Source organism: Epargyreus clarus, unplaced genomic scaffold, assembly GCF_041222505.1.
Source record: "Epargyreus clarus isolate Ecla_fem2 unplaced genomic scaffold, WU_Ecla_fem_2.2 ptg000004l, whole genome shotgun sequence".
NCBI classification, from domain to species: domain Eukaryota; kingdom Metazoa; phylum Arthropoda; class Insecta; order Lepidoptera; family Hesperiidae; genus Epargyreus; species Epargyreus clarus.
Window position 1 is genome coordinate 13,117,106 of NW_027332212.1, and position 20,150 is coordinate 13,137,255.

The 20,150-nt window shown below is 35.2% G+C and overlaps 1 protein-coding gene and 1 non-coding gene across 8 annotated transcripts in view; one reads left to right on the forward strand and one right to left on the reverse strand.

Annotated features, from left to right (window-relative positions):
• LOC140757600 (uncharacterized) overlaps positions 1-19,742 on the forward strand; it is a 256,841-nt gene extending 237,099 nt beyond the window's left edge. For 6 of the 7 annotated variants that reach the window (XM_073093428.1, XM_073093421.1, XM_073093427.1 and 3 more), the window contains 7 exons: positions 1,143-1,227; positions 1,507-1,679; positions 11,436-11,469; positions 12,749-12,850; positions 15,926-16,058; positions 17,941-18,089; positions 19,132-19,742. In XM_073093428.1, the coding sequence (XP_072949529.1) occupies positions 1,143-1,227; positions 1,507-1,679; positions 11,436-11,469; positions 12,749-12,850; positions 15,926-16,058; positions 17,941-18,089; positions 19,132-19,163 (708 nt within the window). In that variant the 3' untranslated portion in view covers positions 19,164-19,742. Of the gene's footprint in view, positions 1-1,142; positions 1,228-1,506; positions 1,680-10,871; positions 11,091-11,435; positions 11,470-12,748; positions 12,851-15,925; positions 16,059-17,940; positions 18,090-19,131 lie in introns of those variants that run through there. The other variant, XM_073093429.1, reaches the window with a different exon arrangement.
• Positions 14,664-14,737, reverse strand: TRNAT-AGU (transfer RNA threonine (anticodon AGU)). The gene has a single exon. It is a non-coding gene; the product is annotated as a tRNA-Thr (tRNA).
• Positions 19,743-20,150: the final 408 nt, after the last annotated feature.

Here is a 20,150-nt window from a genome sequence, read left to right on the forward strand (position 1 = left end):
AGTTGTGTAAAAATTAGACTTATTGCTAAAAGTATTCTGTATTTCTAAGATAAGTAAGGAACATAGGTTTAATTATATACAAGCTGATTAAATATAATATCGGGTACCTGTTTTTTGTATTTAATAGTTATTGTGCCATTTTGTATTTGCTTATAGCTTTTCACGACAATGGTCATTGCATTGAATCGACATAAAATAATTAACTAAAGAATTTACGCCAAAAAATGACGAGTGCACGGAGCGGGCGTCAAACGAGGACCTGTAGCCTTGCCAGGAGTTTTGGTATTTGTTTACGTATTGACCCATACTATTTCCAAGTTCTGACACAATCCGCTAGGGGCGCTGATTGGAAATTGTATGGGCAAATACGTAAACAAATACCAAAACAGTCATATTTGTCAAAACGTAAAAACTCATGGTAAGGGTACTGAGCGCCGCGGCAGGCATACGACGCGTGCGACCCGTGATGCTTAGCGGTGGCGCTCAACTGAACCCTAATTAGAGTTTTCAAGCGAGGTGTCGATTGATTGAAAATCGAATCAAAAGCTTAACTGCTCAATGTCCCATTAAATTTACATATTGCGCTTCTGGTCTTATGTTTACGTGACAATTTTTATTGTTATTGACATTTTATCTTATTAACGTTTTAATAATATTGGAAATTAGTATCTACAATTTAATAATTTGAACTTATAAAATGCGACTTAAAATTATTTTTGTACGCCATTTATGGAAGAATGAGCGAAATTTCTTGACTATAACACCAATGTTTACACCTTATTCTACAAACAAAGATTTTTGTATTTGTATTTGGTTTGGAAACTTTTTATACGTTACAATGACCATAATTAAAAATTCATAATAAGGGATCATATTGATTTGGGTAAATCTTCTGAGATTACAGAGGGGACAACCGCCGCGTGCGTCCGCGCCGTTCGCACGCTGCCTCTGCGCGGGTAAAAAAGTCACATGCGTTCGTGCCTTTTGTTCTGTTCATACTATGTTTCAATACAAACACACAAACGCGATAGTTTAAGCGTACGCCTTAGATTTCATATATTATAATTTTTTTATCGCCTGATGAAATCATCGTTTCAAAAGCTTCGTTTCACTGTATAGTAATTGTGTATAAATTGTTACAGGCGCGGAACAAACCCGCCGATGGTGGAGGCCATGTCAACCAGAAGAATGCCGCTGGACAGAAATCAACCCCTCCTTGTCAAAAAGGTAAGATAAAATTTAAATAAATAAAGTATGATGCTTGACACATGAGATATTTAAATAACGTTTACATAAGTCATAAACTGACCTGTCTGACCGAGAAACCAATTCCAGAATTAAAATTGGAAGTCTTGGATATGTTTATCTGTGTGTCCAACGACTAGGATGACGGCTTTTCTATCTAAGCCGTCTTTAATACATTATTTTAGAAAAAAAGACTTGCTTCTCATTCACTGGCCACATGAAAACTCGCGTCAAAATAATCATAGCCATTTTTTTATTTAGGTGCATCAACAAAAGGTGGCCCGAAGACCCCAGTGAAACCCTCAGCGCAAAAGGGAGCAGCGAAGACTGCGCCAACGAAGCAGGCTGCAGCGGCTGGAGCCAAGACTCCTCAGGGGAAGAAGAAGAAGGGTCACAAGCACCAGCAGCATGAGCTCATCGTCACCATCAACTTGGTAAGTGTTATATAATCTTTTCAATGAAAGATAGATGAATGTCATACAAGCCTTTTCCATTTTCTGTATTGCCAGATTTGAAACGTTTTTTTTTTTATTTTTAGTATTTGTGAATAAAGTAAATAATGAAGTCCAAGCTATGTGGAAATTGTTAAAATATTGTACCTACTACCTATTACGACTCAGATATACCGTAAAATACCCGATTTTTGTATGGGGATTGGGCCCCTTTATTTGTATTTTTGCCATAGATTATCCTGCAACTTATGCATTAATATGTGTTGATCGATGGAATGTTAGTACATGTAGTGATTTTGCAACAGGACTAATGTGAAACCAATAATCTCCGTGGTAATAATTAGTGTTTAAAAAATATATTACACCAAATTTAAATCACAGAATAGTTACCATAAAGCATTTTATTTAAAAGAAAAATCTTAACCAAGTGTACTTTCATTACGACTTGGCAGGAAGTATTTAAAATATTAGCTAAGATTTTCCACTCAGTCGGGTTTAATGAAATGAAAAATAACCGTTAATGTAGCGAGTTACATAAATGGAGAACTAATTTGTACTAACATTTCTTTTTGAGATAAAAGTTTATTATATTAATGGAGAAGCTCTAGCTATGCTGTTTCTTAGTATTTGCTTTTAGTTTATTCTCTTTGACTAAATAGTGGCGCATTTATGGTATGTGACATATAAAGCATTTTGGATTCGATTCCCATGCAAATGTCATGATATTGTTTAAGGATCCTATAGATAAATATAAAGATAGCGAGTTGAGTCATATCTGTATCTCGCCATAGATACGAGTACGTTGCTACCCTTAACGAAAGTTGGATCGCCTCGGATAAATAAGTACTTCCTTACCACACCTTTAAAATGGTAACATATCAGTATTTTAATACTAGCGTTATTAGGCTAAAATGGGTGTGGCTGTGTTGCCTTTGGAGTTCAGAGTCAGACTACAAAGGGTTCTACCACTAAGAAGTACACTTTCTATTTATGCTGCCTTGTCCTACTACAGAATTAAGTATTGTAGTAAAAGATTTCAAACACCTTTTAAACTACTGCACAACATTAAAATATAGTAATCAAGCGAAATGTGCCCTAATTCGCAAACTCGGCCAGCTGGATAGGACAAAGTGAGTCGTAAAACACCGACAGTCCTACATAAAGTTCTAAGTTGGTCTCTCGTTAGTCACCGAGTTAGACGCCAGTGACAGAGATGCGTGGAGAACAGTAGCCTAGTTTAACTTGAAAATTATATTATTGCTTTATAATTTGTATTCAAGTTATCTGATTAAATTGTTGTAATCCTAGCGTAAACATTAAAGGTGGTAGAACCCTTTGTGGTTGGACTTCGGTGGTATCACCGCCAAACCTTTTTGTGTCTGAAGACAGCAGTATTCACAGTGCTGCTGTGTTTCGGTTTGAAGTATGGTAAAGGAGATATACTTTGTAAAAGGGGTATGATAACCCAGTCCTCCAGGTAGTGATGCATCTGTAGCTGACCTTAGGAAGAGCTCCAATCTTACCTGGGATCGACTACAAGTGTCCATTAGCGGCAGCAGCCCCTGAACATCATGTGGACTGCATGCTCCTTTACTACTTAACTTAAAAAAATCCGCATCCGTTCACGCTTTTAAAGTATTCCCAACCTAGTAATCAAAAGTTAGCTTTGCTACAAAATGTAATGGTCGCTGTGTATTTACTACAACCCTGCCCGAGGGAATGTTTTGCAGTAATAGCCAATGTTCGATGTACGTTCAGACCAATATTTACCATTTTATTTTCCTTATTTATTTAACCGTTTCGTACACAACATGGACTAAACGGATTTTTTACTTAAAATTATGTGTGCTAGACTCTTTTAACGTAGTAAAAAATCTAGGACATCATTCAATAGGGATTAATAAATAATAGCATATTTTTTAGACAAATTACTAATTTGCTTAATATTAATTACTGTTTTGTTTATTTTTGTACTTGTATTCAGAGATATCATACAATCTTAAATCTCATAACAATGACGTTAAAATCCGAAGAGCTCTGCAAACTTTATCTAAAAAATTTAACTATCTTACATTCCAACGTTGTTATTTGTAAGAAAGATAAAATAAAATTAGATTTGAGATATACCTGTATATAAATAGACATGTGATTCTTAAATTCTAATAACGACTTAAAGTATCAAGAAACTAAGTGACATATGGTTTCAACCACGAAATTGACCAATGAAGTCTTTCACGATGTCGTTAATAATAAAATCAAATGCGAACAGAAGCTTGTCATCTAAAAGCTAGTAAAAACTTGAACTAAACCTGGAATAGATTTACGATGTTGCGGGGACGATGTGTCGGCCATATTCTGGTATTTCGATGCGATATTAATATGTCATTCAAACGACATCGTAGTAATAAATTAAGTAAATATAAACATTTTTATGAATAACAGCAGACGTTCTAAAGTGTTATGAAACATAAGATTTAAATGTATTGTATTTGAAACAAATCATATATATTTATTATTTTTTTTTATTCGTTAGCTTCGAAGGTAAAACGCCTACCGTTTTTTCTTCGAAAGAAGAATATCTATCTTCATGTCCAAACAAAGTTAAAATCACATTTAAATTACTTTTTTGAGAGACAGTTAGTAGCTCTGACATTGCTATTGCGTCAAGGGTTACAGGTTTCATATTTGAAAGTTACTTTCTGTAACAGACAAATCTTTGCTTCCCGTCTAGACGTGTTTCCGTGTTAAAATACGTTCACGTTTAACAATTAATACACTTGCCAATAATAAACAAACTTTACCACACATTGTGCCTAAAAATATTCATGAATTTATCGAAAAAAAAATAACGTTAATATCACAATGGAATATTTTCCCGTGTGATGCATTAAATTCATAATGAATATCTGTTATGCTAAGTTTCTACATAATTTAATAACAAGACAGATCTTTTTTTCATATTCTACACGTTTAGATAACACCCCACTAAATTAAAATAACATAAAATTATATTCAAACAATATGAAGTAACTCCAGAATAGCACCGCGACGGCATAAGACGGTTTTACATTTTACGAGCCACCGAAGAGACAAGGCGTGGACACGATACGGTCTACCGCATTCTTTAATAACTACTCGCTTATAACTCAGTTTGAATATAATAAAATTAACGTATTACAGTGTGACAATGGGGGTGGGTAATTATTAATAGGCTATTACTTATTGTTCATTGCGAATGAAGTTATATTTTGTAAGAGGACATTGCATTAGTTTGTTTTTGTTAGTTTTGACGACCCGCGTGGCGGAGCGGTCACCATGCCGGTCTGACGCGCAAAGGGTCCCGGGTTCGATCCCCGGCCAGACAGATATCTAAATGATGAATTTAGATTTCTGTTCTTGGGTCTGGGTGTTTGTGTATTTTTCTATGTGTGTGTCCATGGCACCCACGACACAGGGAATCCTACTATGGGGCTGTGGGTGTAGAAAGCGTTTTTTTTTTTGCTACAGTTTAATTATACATAAATGCTCGAAACTATGGCTGTAAAGAATTTATGCCAGAATGTAAAGGTTTAGTTAATCTCAGCGACATCTATCAGTGAGTAGAAAAAATAACGCTTCATTATGTCGTCGTTAGATGGGGATAGTTTTCACGAATTACTCGTATTTAAATATCAATATAGCTTTCCTTAATTCACAACATTAACAGTGTAATTATTCTATACAAAATCATAATGGTATAGTAAAAAACATAATTAATTTGATAATTCGAGTCCGTCGATAACTTCAGAGTTCCTCCTTTTCTTAGAGCGCGTAAATAAAAATGAATTATTTTAGATTTCGGTATAATTCGAAATGGAATTCGGGACAAATGTATGGTATTCCGTTGTCCCATAAGTCCCATAATTGCAATATTTTACGTATTGTACGTAATGTCATATTTTGTAACCACAGACCTGTACTTGCTGTGACTGTAACCTAATATAAGTCCCACTTCTGGGCATGTGTCTATCCCCGTAAATACCCAATAGTAGGATCGTATCAAATTGCTCACAATACGAGAAGGTTAAACGTTTACATACAAGGATACAAAGGAAACACACTAACGGTTACCCATCCAACTCCTGATCACTCTCAACGTTACTCTTTGTAGATTGTTTACCAATTTCACAAATCGCGGGGCTATCCCATAAAATGTTTATCATAATATTTAATCTAAATCGAATCGAACAATATATTTCTCATATGTTCACTTTGCTCTACATAATTTGATTACTGCTAGTAAGTGTCATATAAACACGAGGCAGTTTGTTCTCGAATAATTAAACGCCTAATTAACAATTTATCGGTCTAGCTGTTGGCAGACCATGAGTCATGACATGACTTCGGAGTACAAATCATGAAGCAAATTTAGCAAATCAAAAATACACTAAGTACGTCGGCAGTAATCGGTCATACTCGGCTATTTTCGGCAAATTACGAGCATAAGATGAGGTGCCAATCATTACGCTTCCGGTATTTCAAAATAAACGGAGCAATTAAGAGAGAGACAGCAAATTCAAATATATTATACGCATAGTAAATATGAAGTGTCGGTCATAAAATATAATTACGTATTTTAAATAACATTTAGATTTCCGGTAAAAATTCAAAATTCTTACACACCAAATAATGGTTGATATTAGATTGACTTAGCCACCGTGGTAGACGAGTCTTAGTCGCATTTTTGAGAAGACACTCGTCTGTGGGGAAAATACATCATAGTATATTATACTTTACACCTTTTTATAATATCGGAGTAGCTGACGAGCCACCTGACGTTAAGTGGGACTACCGCCCATGGACATCTTTAATCCATCTCAGATGAGATTTGATTTCTACCTGAGTTCGGCCGGAAAAGTATACCTTACCACACCCTTCAAACTAAAAAACAGAAGCGCCGTACACTGCTGTTAATAGACAGAATTAAGTGTGGCGGTAGTGTCGCTAGAGTCGAACAACAAAGAGTTCTACTTCAAAACACATGAAAGATAATGATGAGCCCACGTACTCACAAAATGAAATGCTACTTCAAACTAGTACTAATGAATGAAAGTGTAAACACACTTGAATGGATGAACTTCCACCGTACAATTGGCAATGCTGGATTGTCAATCACTCTACATCGTTTCCTACTACATCTGTCAATAGCACAATATATCGTCTAGACTCTATATCAACGTAGAGACACTAGAGCGCTAGACTCTACTACGTCGTGGTAAAGTCTAAAATAGTGTATGTGTGGTAACAAATGAAACCGGTACTGTTGATGTCTCCATAATTTTCCCGCCGAAACTGACTCGTTCCAAACGTTTCTCGACGTGCCAAGATCTCGGAAATATTTATTTGTTCTACAATGACCTCGTTTTTGTGTTGCTGAAATATGTTTCATGTAATAATGTGCTTGTTTATAAAACGTAACGCTTTCAAAATAATAAAAAAGCAAATCGGGCAGTTTTAATGATGCTATAGTTTAAATTTATTTCTTATTTTTTCTTTTTATTATCGTAAAGATCGATTATAATTTCGAAATATACACAATTAAATTAGTATCAATCATTAAATTAATTATAAGCTAAACACTTATAAAATATATATACTTTTTTAATTGTAATATAAAAGACTTTATAAAATATTGTAATATAAAATAATTATTTTCTATATTTTACTAGTCGTGCTACTCTCTCTCTATATAGGTATATATTTTTGTACATCAAGATCGTGTTTTTACAAAAATCATATTTTCAATTGCATATTAAAAACAAAAACAAATTATTTCACATTTTGTGCCAAGCATTCAGTCAGCGAAATATGAATTCGCACGTTGCTTTATACGTTGCATAATTCTGACACCATTATAGATAGATGCGGACGACATAGTGCAAAAATCTCATTTAAATATAGTCGCTACATATAACCGCACTGACATTGTCGCGTTGCGCGTATGTTTGACCTTAAATTAAAAGTTTTTAAAAATAATTTAAAACTAGTATAATACCTAAAGATTTTTTAAATAAAAGAAATAGAAGTGCTAATAGTGTTGTGTCAAAAGAAAACTGTGAAATATAACAATAAATAAAGTGTCAAAATATTACGTGACAAATATTTAAGTGTTCGTAATTTAAAAGTGTTGATCCGATAAAAATAAGTGTAGATTGAAAACGCAATTCGAGATATCAAGCGTTTAAAATGTAAAAATAGTGTAAACAGGTTTTGTGAAGTTCAAACATTCCGATTTAAAAACAGAATTGAAAGAGAATGTTTTTTTAAAAGATCGTTAAAACTTTATACACCCAACGTAGTGCTTTCACGTTTTAAAGCAGTTTTATTTTGAAATCGGAAACACATTTTTCAAACGTTCGATGGTTCCTAGAATTTTTGAAGTGTTATTTGTTTTTAGATTTTAATAACTGTCGTAAAAATGGTTTTTAAGCGCAATACAGGAAATTTGAAGATATCCAACTCTTGTTCAGGTTGCGATCCTTTTTTTATCGCAATGTCGGGCACGATTAGAATTAAAATAAGTCTGGAGAGTATTTCATTATTCTGGACTCAGGAGCGGTAGCTTTGTGTGTACTCTGAAGCATGAATAACCCTATAACTTTTGTTTATAAAATCGGATTAGCAAACGAACAGGGGTGAAGATCACAGATGCGTCGTGACTCCTGAGGACTACGTTGGCCATCTCGTATGTAAGTCAGCCGGCATTCACAACGTTTTTAATGACGAAAATCCATCTGTTTCAATACATTATCTGCGTAGTGCTGTATTTGATAGACGGACTTCATTACCACATGATATATTCTTATTGTAAAGATTATAATCTCTAGTGGGATTAGTTAGCACACTTCTAGCCGTACTTTCGAAATATAAAATCATCTAGAAATAAATTCACACTCGTCCGAGTATGTAACTTCTTACAAGATCGTCATTAAAATACTATATTTACACGTGAATATTATGGATTTATGTTAAAATGCTTGCAAGTGTTTTATTTGCAAGGATTTATTGAATACTTCTTACTTATGAATGCTGTAGTATATACTGTAGTAAGGCTGTAGTATATATAGGCAGTATTAGTTACAAAAAAGAAAAAAAACATGTAACAAGGATTGAATCTATTTTTTTATTTTTTTTTAAATGAACTCGTTCGATGCCCGGCTAGGGAAAAAGATATTTTAAAAAACTAATGATGCAGTTTTAGTTTTTATCAAAATCGGCCTCGTAACTCCTTTCAGCATTTTTCGCTAATCCTTATAGTTTCGGAGTTTGCCCCGGATGCCTTTGAAAAATTCACCCTGTATATAAATAAAATAGTTTATGATACGAGTAGATTTAAAATTCTTATTTGTTTTTCATATTTAAGGAATGTTTAAAGAAAATGTAAGAATTTAGGAAAAGGAACAAAATATAATATTAGTCGACAAAGATGCACTGTACTGCTTACGTTGAAATTCGTATATCATTTTTTTATGTGTTACCAAAGAAGTTAAAAAAGAGAATCGGTTGACAAACAAAACTCAAAATCTATTACCTTAGATTTTTAGATAATTGTGAAAGAATGTTGTAAATACTAAATAGTATCTACAGATTATTGAAAAAGATTGCGTCTCCGAGTTTTAAAGAAGGGATGATTGTACATCGCGTTGGTGAATATTGGAAAAAGTTACGAACGAAGTTTGGAGAGGATAAAATTGCTCAGCTGCAAAATAACTATACAATCTCAAATTGTAGTATCTTCGATGTAATACAGATAATGGATTGAAAGAAAAGGCGTATGCGAATAGTGGTCAATACACATATTATGCTTAAAGACATCGATGGTGGGAAAACTTTGTCAGGAGTTGATAACTGATGTCTCTGGTTGGCACTGGCCACTTAGTTGGACTGCAAGCAGGTTGATGTCTTTATAATAATATAATAATACTTATTGTGTCTTTTATGTGAATATCATTTGGAAATTAAACGATTCAAATTTAACTGGGTGAAGTCATGTTTAATTTGAGATTAAGTTTAAAAATATAAATCATATTTTTTATGGTGGTGCTGGCTAACTTACGTAGGTGAGATAATTGATATAACTATTTGCTATTGTGGATTGCATACTTGTTTACTGCTCAATCTTTTGTAACAAAAATAGTACTTAGAGATAAGTTAAAGTAAAATATCGAATAATTACATAATCTATAGCTAATTCTCTGCTGCCTATTTATGTCCCACTGCTGGGAACGGGTTTATTCTACTACCACGAGAGGACGTCTGAAGCGTTCTTCACAACTAGTCTCTTTATTTCGAAATTGCCAAATTTAAATTAAAATCTCATTGAAAACGTGACGCATAGCTTCTAATTCCCGAAAAAATGTTTATTAAGTATTTTGGTTGTAACTGCAAAATGTATTGAGCAATGTTCTTTGAATTCAGAGCGCCCACGATAGCAAGTTGCAAATGGTTTGAATGAAAACTTTGGCGTTGGCGAATATTGGAAAAAGTTGGTGTCGATAAAACTTCGAAACGGGTATAAATTGCGCGGTTGTAAAATAAGTGGGTGGATATTTTCAAGAACTGTTTTCGTCAGTGAACTCTATGTTAAATTTTATCTATTTCATTCATTGGTTCAAGATTTAAAAGCAGTTTTTAGAAAATCATGTGACTATTAAAACATTTAAGTAATATAGCAATAATAATAATAATAATAGGAATTATTTTTCTTTTTACCAATAATATATTTTAATTCTGTCGCCTGCATTTTATAATCTTTTTATTTATTTATATTTTTACCGGACGGCCAAGGGAGGGTTACGTTTTTCGCGCGTATTTACACTAATATTATAAAGAGGAAAACTTTGTTTGTTTCTTTGGTTGTAATGAATAGGCTCAGAAACTACTGGACCGATTTTAAAAATTCTTTCACCATTCGAAAGCTACATTATATACGAGTAACATAGGCTATATTTTATATGAAATGTATTTGATAAATAGATTTCGAGGCGGTACCAAGCTTGCCGGATCAGCTAGTCTTGTATAATTGTCTTTCTTTATATCCTCGGATCTAATTTATTTTTATGTATGCTGCAGTCAATTATTTTTTATATAAAAATATTAAATAGGTATTTTTGAAACTGCTGATCGTGAAAGCATTTACGTATTTTATATACAAGAAGATTTGGAAGAATAACATTGAAATAAGTGTTTACTGCTGTAATTAGAAACGTTTGATAGTTGTTTAATTGTTGTGTTCGATGCTCTGTGTGTGACATTTAATTTACAATGGCTGAGAAGAAAACTGACGCAATTTATAATAAGGAGTATTCGAGGATCAGAAGATTAACATCAGATCTAGCGACACGACAGTTTTCTGTACGTTACAATTTTTAATTGTAATACATATTTTATACTGTAAAAGTCCCTTATTTGGTCACTGAAGAAGAAACTTGAATAAAAATGTTTTAAATAATAAAATTATAATGTACAAGATTCTCTTAAATAATGTTACATCTACGTTATTTAAGGAATTCAAATTGAATTGAAGTACTGAAGATGTATTGCAATTGAACTTCCAATGATATATTTTAGGATTAAGTGTTATTTAAGGATCTGTTCGGAAACATTATAAGAACAATTTTTTCCAGTGCAATTTTAACTATATTTTTTAGTTTTTAGATTTTTTCAAATTGTATAGTTAACGTATATATTTGTTCACAGTCAGAATACGGCCTTACGGAAGAGCAAGTAGCGGGTATGTATTGTTGCTAATTACTTTTTATTTTTAATATATCACTTTGTACCATGAACCCCGAGCCAGATTATTTCTACCTTATAACAGTAATGTTAAGCGCTGATGTCTTCGAGCTTCGAGGGCACGGCAGAAAGTCTTACATGAGGAGTTTGGACTTTTTTCTGGGGTGGAAAGGGATCTTTGTTCAATGAAATGTAGAGTCGTGATTATATTTGGGGTTGATTTATGATTTTCATTGGCAGCTTCTTTATTGGATTCGTTATACAAAAACAGGAATTTATAACATTGCACATTTCTGTTTTCCTAACTCTATGAAACCAATTTATAGGCAGAGAAGTCCATAGACATTTAAAATAAATGTAACTGCAGATTATAAAAAAATCAGACCTTGTATATGACCGTTTTTTTACACCCTTTTTATTGTGTGCGGTCATATTTTTTATTACGTGAATTTTATATGACATCCGGTTCAAGAAACAAATATGGAATCTGCATTGTGCTACAATGATTTTATATCACGACTCCGCACTTATCTCAGGCAAAGATCGTAAATGTCTTAATAACCTACCAAATTTGTACAGTAGTAAAATATTTCTGATATGGCCATTGAGTAATATGCTCTTTAATAATAATATGAATTATGGAATTTTGATATAAAAATAGTCAGTAGTTTGACGACCCGCGTGGCGGAGCGGTCACCATGCCAGTCTGACGCGCAGAGGGTCCCGGGTTCGATCCCCGGCCAGACAGATTTCTAAATGATGAATTTAGATTTCTGTTTCTGGGTCTGGGTGTTTGTGTATTTGTCTCTGTGTGTGTCCATGGAACCCACGATACAGGGAATCCTAGTGTGGGGCTGTGAGTGTAGAAAGCGTTAAAAAAAAAAGTCAACCAACATACAGTCCACCTGATGGTAAGTGACTACTACCGCCCATGAATACCTGTAATCAATACCAGATAAGATGCGTGCCTGACGTCGAACATGGATGCTATCCATAAGCACTTATTTGGAAAGCTTCGAAAAAAATAACGCTTAGCAGTGATGTATTATTTTCTTTCTTATTAAAATCGTTTACATACGTAACAACCGTAAACGAGGCGTAGGTGTTTAAAAATTAAATCATTGAAAAAAGTGCCGATTGGAGAAATGGGAAATAACAAAACAACTATATAACACCAAATACTAAATATTTCGTTTTTTTCTTCAAGTACCTAATTATCTTACGAGCCCATTTAGTTTCATAGCTTCCTTTTAAATGCCAATTTGTTTGTTTCGCAGAATTCAAAGAAGCGTTCATGCTGTTTGATAAGGACGAAGATGGCACTATCACGATGGCGGAGCTCGGCGTTGTCATGCGCTCCCTCGGACAAAGACCTTCAGGTATTCTCAACCTGTGGCTGTAAATATTGTATCACCATAATTTAAGGCAAGGCTTGACATCTATCTCTTCAGTGAAGATTTTTAGGTAATGTCAACCTTTCGCTCTCGTACCAATACTAGTGTTAAACCGCTCAAAACGGATTCCAAAAATACAATATATTATTCCATAATCAACAACATATTTTACAATAATACTTCTTTATAACTTTTTTATCACACTTCCATTACAAAAGATATTGCAAAAATTCGATGACATTTCGTAATTGAATTTTCCCGAAGTATACAAATAGAATAATTATTAAAAAGTGACGTAAATTATCAACAACCAGCAATAATGTTATCTTACTTGATTATGTGGTCTTACTTGGTACTTTAACACAAGTAAAGGTGAAGCCCGGTCTGTAACAATCCAAGTTTAAAACAACAAGTTTAAAAGTTCTGATACAATCCGTTAGGGGCGCCGATTGGAAATTGTATGGACAAATACGTAAACAAATACCAAAACAGTCATATTTGTCAAAACGTAAAAACTCAAGGTAAGGGTACTGGTCACGCGCTCTCTGGGGCAAAGATCTTCAGGTATTGTCAACCTACATATGTAGGTCATAAAAACCATATCAAGAGAAAGGGTCGTAAAATCTAAAAAAGATATGCCATCCATTTAATTAACTTATGGACTAAATTAATAGTATTTATCGTCATGAATCTAGCAACATTAAACATGATAAGGGTATCTTACTTAGTTGAGGAGTTGCGACGTAGAGTAGAGTGGTTGAAATTGGGCCTCCAATCGTAGTTCCGAGGTTCTAACCCCGGGCATACCCCCTAAGTTTTCACTTGTTTAAACGGTGAAGGTAAACATTATGAAGATACATACCAGCCTTCGGTACTTAAAAAAATCTCAAGGGAATGTGAAGTCTACCAATCCTCATTTGGCCAACATGGTGGACTAGGGTCTTTGTCCCTGTAGTTCCGGGACTAGAATAGGGCTACGGTATCCCCTGCCTGTTGTAAGAGGCGACCAAAAGAGGGCTTCCGGAGTTGCGGGTGGCAAGAGTGGGAGCTCGAACCGTCCAGTACGCTACCCCAGGAAGGACGGCGATATGTGTGGTCGCATACTGTCGTGATCACCAGATGGTGAGGGCGGAGCGAACGCTCCCCCAGGGCAGAGCCCGTTTGGGGCATCGCTCTTGGAGGACTCTGGTTGTGTTCCGTCGAAGATCCCGGAGTTCTCCAACAAGCGTCGAGGACGGCCATCGGGGGGGTTTTAGTGCGGTAAAAATCCCACATAACCCGGCGTCGCTACCACGCCGTCGGCTACCCTCCGAAGGTTTCCCCCTCGAAAAATAAGGGTCTTAACATTCTATGAGGAGATCCATGCCTAGCAGTGAGTAAGTTCCGGTTTTTTGTTATAATATTGGGTGTGAAAAAGGAGACATACCTATTACGCATTCCAATTTAGTCCTCAGAGACTCTGGCTCACGTCAGGTGGGACTCTTATATTATCAGGGATTGGTTACAGATGGCCATGGGCGAAAGCGCAGCATAAAACTGTCATAGCATAAAGAGATACAATATATCAAATCAAATCAAATCAGTCTTTATATGCAAATAAGGTTATACAATAGGTGTTCAATCAATACAATGATCTCTTATTTTGCTAAAAAGCATGCAAATATAAAATTATACTTAGTATTATAATTATTAATTAAGTTTATGTCAATTGTTTTATAAAATATATAAAATAATTATCATAAAATAAAGGTCATAAACAAAAACAAAATTAAATGACAAACCAAGAACTCCTAAGGTAAGGCACCGGTGAGATTCGAACTCACGATCTCCTGTTTACTAGACAGGCGCTTTAACCAACTAAGCCACGGCGCCTGTAACTTACCAATCAAAATTGTGAAACAGTATATTCGGAATACCATAAAACGCTGGTTGTCATGTTCTTCTTTTTGATTTAATATTTGCTGTTGTAGTCGATATCAAGTACACACTTTAATAATAAATAAATAATATTTGTAAAACTAGATAGTTAAACTATACTAGATATACTATATAAAAACGAAAAAATGCCCGAATAAAAATATAGACTACATGTTTAAACTAATCCAATGACTTCATAATTATGTTGAGTTAAAATTAGTTCTAATAAACGGTAAGGAATGACAAAGAATTAGGCATGCATAGATGAATACGGTCGAAATACATTACCCTCCTCTTTAGTCGTGAACGGCTGTTATATGGAGATATATGCAAGTTATTGAGCTTATTGTTCGAGACTACGAACACCAAATAAAATCTTTAAAAATCAAATTCTCTTATGTTTGTTTGGCCTTCATCGAAATTTGACAATTCTAATAGGCACAAACTTAACAAATTTTAGTGGGATATTGTGAAACAGACATTGTTTAAAGTATTTTTATTTTTCTTCTAAATTTTTTGTCAAGTGCAAATGTTGAAAATAAATGTATTCGTGTTATTTTACTGAAAAGGTGTAAGGTTAAATATTTCCGTCTGATTTTACTGAAAAGACTTAGGTATCTTTTGCATGTCTTTATATTCTGTAGAGATTATCACCTAAACCTTGCCAGATCTGCCTTCGACCTTAATTCGGAAGGGTTCGATGACCTAATTTAGCAACATCTTGTACACCTGGAGAATTTATGAGGGCAATGTAATCTTTCTTTATTTTCTGGAAAAGAATTCGGTCGTGTAGGGAAATCTTGGGATGAAATCGAGGTTTTACATGTTTTGTTTCCTTTGTATAGTTTTGTTTTTGTTAAGTTTGATGAAAATAGTTTTAGGTTTTGACTAGCGTAAAGCTATTTTTGCAAGTTTAGTTTGCGTGAAAACTTTCATATGACTATCTTAGTCCTCAGGGGTGGGAACGCTTCTACGATTGGCTTCAACCAACCCTTGTATTTTTATGAATTTGGTTGCATATGTCCATGGGCAGCAGTAACTTACTGGTGGACTGCGTACTCTTTTACTCATTCACACTTATAAAATAAACCATCCAAACAATGATTTTTTAGAAAGTAACTCTTCCAAATCGATATCTTACAGAGACCGAGCTCCGCGCAATGGTGAAGGAAGTAGACCAAGACGGAAACGGCACCATAGAGTTCAATGAGTTCCTCCAAATGATGTCCAAGAAGATGCGCGGGGATGGAGAAGATGAGCTCAGAGAGGCATTCAGGTAATATCCATACTAATTAATATTATGCCGCATTGTAATTTGTAATTATACCGCACGGTAAGGGACTTATGTGAGGGAGATAGGAACTTATGGTTTTCCAACTTAGTCGAAGGTAGAATAGCTTAATGATTCATTAGAGTCAGACGTCCTACCGAATGAAAGTCGGTCAACGTCGTCTATGGATATTTGCACCACCAGAGGAGTCGCCAATGCAACACCGGCTTTAGAGGAAACTTTTTTAAGAACTCCGGGAAAACTTCCGCGAGTTTGTTGTAAATGTCTAATTATCCATGGCAATTTTATATTTTTAATGCTTGTTCACTATTTCAGTCTTACAAAAATATCACATAATTTAAGTGTCACCACTATTTAATTACTCATAATTATAGTGTTTTTACGTTTCTGCTCTTGATATTTCATTTACATTCAACACTGCTACAATTTAACCTTTATCTATGTTATTGCAAGTCTCCAGCCAAGTTGTTGGTTTTAGCTTGTCATTTGCATAGACTGAATAGCACTTATAGCACAGGCTTTGTATTAAATTCTGAAGCCGAATTATGTCATCTTGAATTAGACTACGAAAACTGAATTTAACTGGTATTAAGTACACTCAGAGTTAATTTGAAATAAAAATTCTACTTTAAATACATATGTTATTTGAAGATAATAGTACATAGTAAAAAATATTAGGAAAAAACGATTACCCGCGTCGCCGAGATCAGGAGACCCTTTCGCGTCGCGCAAGGTGTTCCGGTTTCCATCCCCGGCCAAACATATCTGAATGATGAATTAAGATATCTGTTGGGATACCCATACGGGTGTTTGTATCATCGTCTTTTTGTATGATCATGATACCCATGACACAGGGAATTCTAGTGTGGGCTGTGTGTGTTAATCAAAAGTTAGCAAATTAGAATTTATAGTACGACAGAGGTTACATTAAACAGATTTAAAAGTAATAGATTCAAATATAGAAAATACGCCGTCGAAAACTCCCACTTGTGCCGAAATACCTAGAATGCTGGCAGCATTTCCTTGCAATATTTTGAGAATATTTTTTAGGACAAAATAGATGCCAGCCCTCTGGTCAATCGATGACAGAACAAACTTGTCGGGCATGTTTTTGTCATCAACATGTTTTAACAGCCGACCAAGGAATAATATTAAGAAATATAACTTTATAGTTGAAGATACATACATATATGCATTTTGTAGCGAACAATATATTGATCCATTTTAGGCTCAGGTTTGGGACTTTTAAAAGAAACAAAGGTTGGGGTTGAAAACTTAAAAGTGGTAGAAACCCATTGTGGTTTGATTCGGGTGTCACCACCGCCGTATCTGCCTCTACCTTTATCTATATCTGCCTAATAACGGCGCTATTAAGCGTTGCTGTACTGCTGTGTTAAAAGAGATATATTATCTTATCTAATCACCCTTCACTCGCCGAAGTTGGTGTGGATGGAACTGTACCCATGGTGGTCCTCCGCGGTTCTCCAAATGTGGAATGAACTTCCTCTTGAGGTATTCTCTGAGGGATATGATATGAGGCTCTTCAATAGGGGTGTAAAAAGAGCTCTCCTTCAAAGCCGGCGATGCATTGGCGACTCCTCTGGTGTTGAAAATGTCCATAGGCGACGGTGTCTACACCACCACCACCAGGTAGTCCATCTGCCTTATCGTTAGGTATATATAAAAATAGAAAAATCTTATCAGGTTCACTGCAAATGTTCATAGATGGCAGTAGCCACTTTCCATCGATTGGACTGCATACTGCTTTCTACTTCTATGCTCTGTAAAGCTCCTTTCTTCAGGATGCTAATCTGTAAATAAAAAAAGAACGTTTCCAAGTCTAATTGCCAACCACGGACATTTCCAGGGTATTTGATAAGAACAACGACGGCCTGATATCATCGGTGGAGCTGCGTCACGTGATGACGAACCTCGGGGAGCGCCTCAGTGAAGAGGAGGTCGACGACATGATCCGCGAGGCCGACCTCAATGGTGACGGCATGGTCAATTACGATGGTCTGTATACACCTTTATATAGAAATCGATAAGCTATTACTGTCCCACTGCTAGGCACGGGTCTCCTTACAGATTAATAAGGAAGCCATAGTTCAACGTGCCGGCCAAATGAAAATTTAGTAAACTTGACATAACTTGAGTACTTTTTCTTAGAACTATCAGGCGTGTAAGTTTTTCTGTACCTTTTAACTAAGCTTTAATTAATTTTTAATACACGCATAACTTGAGGAGAGGTTTGCCTGAGATTTGAACCTCGAACATCCCGAATGAGAGGCAAAGTTTCTAATCACTAGGCTATCATCCCTCTAATCCATAGCTTCTACTGGATTCAGGTGCAAGTTCAAACTATCAAACGGAATGGTATGTACTAAATAGCCTGATAATATTGTAGCTGATATTATCGCTAATATTAGTATAGATCAAATGTATGTCAAAATTCGATACGTATAAGTAAGCGATACTGTGCTTTATCTGAATATTTATTTTGGGTATTGCCATTAATATTTATTTCTTTGTTCTAAATTGTTCTAAGAGTCCGTATTTCTCTTTCTAAGCATTTTTTTCGACGTGACTCTTCAAAGTTGACAGAACAAGACGGTACCACTTACTTTTTTATGTCCTTCTGTAATAATAATGTAATAGGTGTTGAAATGAGGTAGATTGACTACTCTCGTTTATGAAACTTCAAATTGAAGGTGGTAGAACCCGTTGTGGTTCGACTCCGGCGGCACCACCGCCACACCTATTTCTACCTAATAACAGCAGTGTTAAGCGCTGCTGTGTTCCGGTTTGAAGGGTGTGGTAAGGGAGACAGACTTTTCCGAGGCGTTCCAGCTTAGTCCTCAGGGGTAGCAGCGCATCTGTGGCCGACCTTAGGTAGGAATATCTAATCCTATCTGGGGTTGATTACAGATGTCCATGGGCGGCAGTAGCCACTTACCATCAGGTGGACTGCATGCTCGTCTGCTACTCCTATATTATAAAAAAAAAAAATACAAGAAAATATTTCCTACGCCGCTAATATTTCATTGTTTAATTTCAGAGTTCGTAACAATATTGACGTCGAAAAACTAGTATGCAGAGCCTCCGCCGATGAGAGATCCGACCCCACCCAAACAAGTGGAGCGAAAGTGTCCACACACGGATATATTCAAATGCGGGGGGAAAGAAACTCTTATATAAGTTGCACCGAAACTTTATAGCGGAGTGTATAGCAACTTGATATCGGCAACGTAACGTTATTGTTAACTGTTATTTATAGCGCGCGCTTTGACAGTGTATACGTACCTTAATGTTAGCGTGTGTGAACCGTTCAAATGAATTTAAACGTGGTTTTTATTATGACAGACTATAGCTGGTGTTAAACTCGTTGTGTGTTACCTCTAAGAAGTTTTGAATAGCAGTTTTAATATAAGAACTAAACGATTACCGTGCGTTTTAACTGATAACTGAAACGGAAAATTCGTTTTGTAACTTAACAAATGTCCTGAAAATTGTTAAGATATTTGTTTTAAACTAAAATTAAGATAAAAAGCCTACTATTACAAATGTAAAGCAGTAAGTAAATGGTTTATTTGTGGATAAGATTTATATAACGGGTTCAGTTAATTCTTCATAATAATTCAAAGATTACAGATAGATTTTTCAGCGATTAAAATATTTAATGCATTGTTTGCCACAATTTCTGCATTATAATGAACTTGATACTAGTATGCAGTCCATCTTATGATAAGTAATCACTACTTATAAAAAAATTGTTACTCCGAATGAAAGTGAAGTCCAAAGATCAGCCACAGATGCATTGCTATGCCCGAGAAGACATTTCAGTTTATTATCAGTGGTAGCAACACATTTGTAACCTGAAAGTAATTAGAAGTACGACTTCTCTTTTACTTCTTTTAATGTAATAACGAAAATAATCTATATAACGAATAATACATTTCTGGCTAATAACAGCAGTGTTAAGCGCTGCTGTGTTCTGGTTTTAAGGGTAAGGTAAGGGAGACGTACTTTTCCGAGGCGTTCCAGCTTAGTCCTCAGGGGTAGCGGTGCACCTGTGGC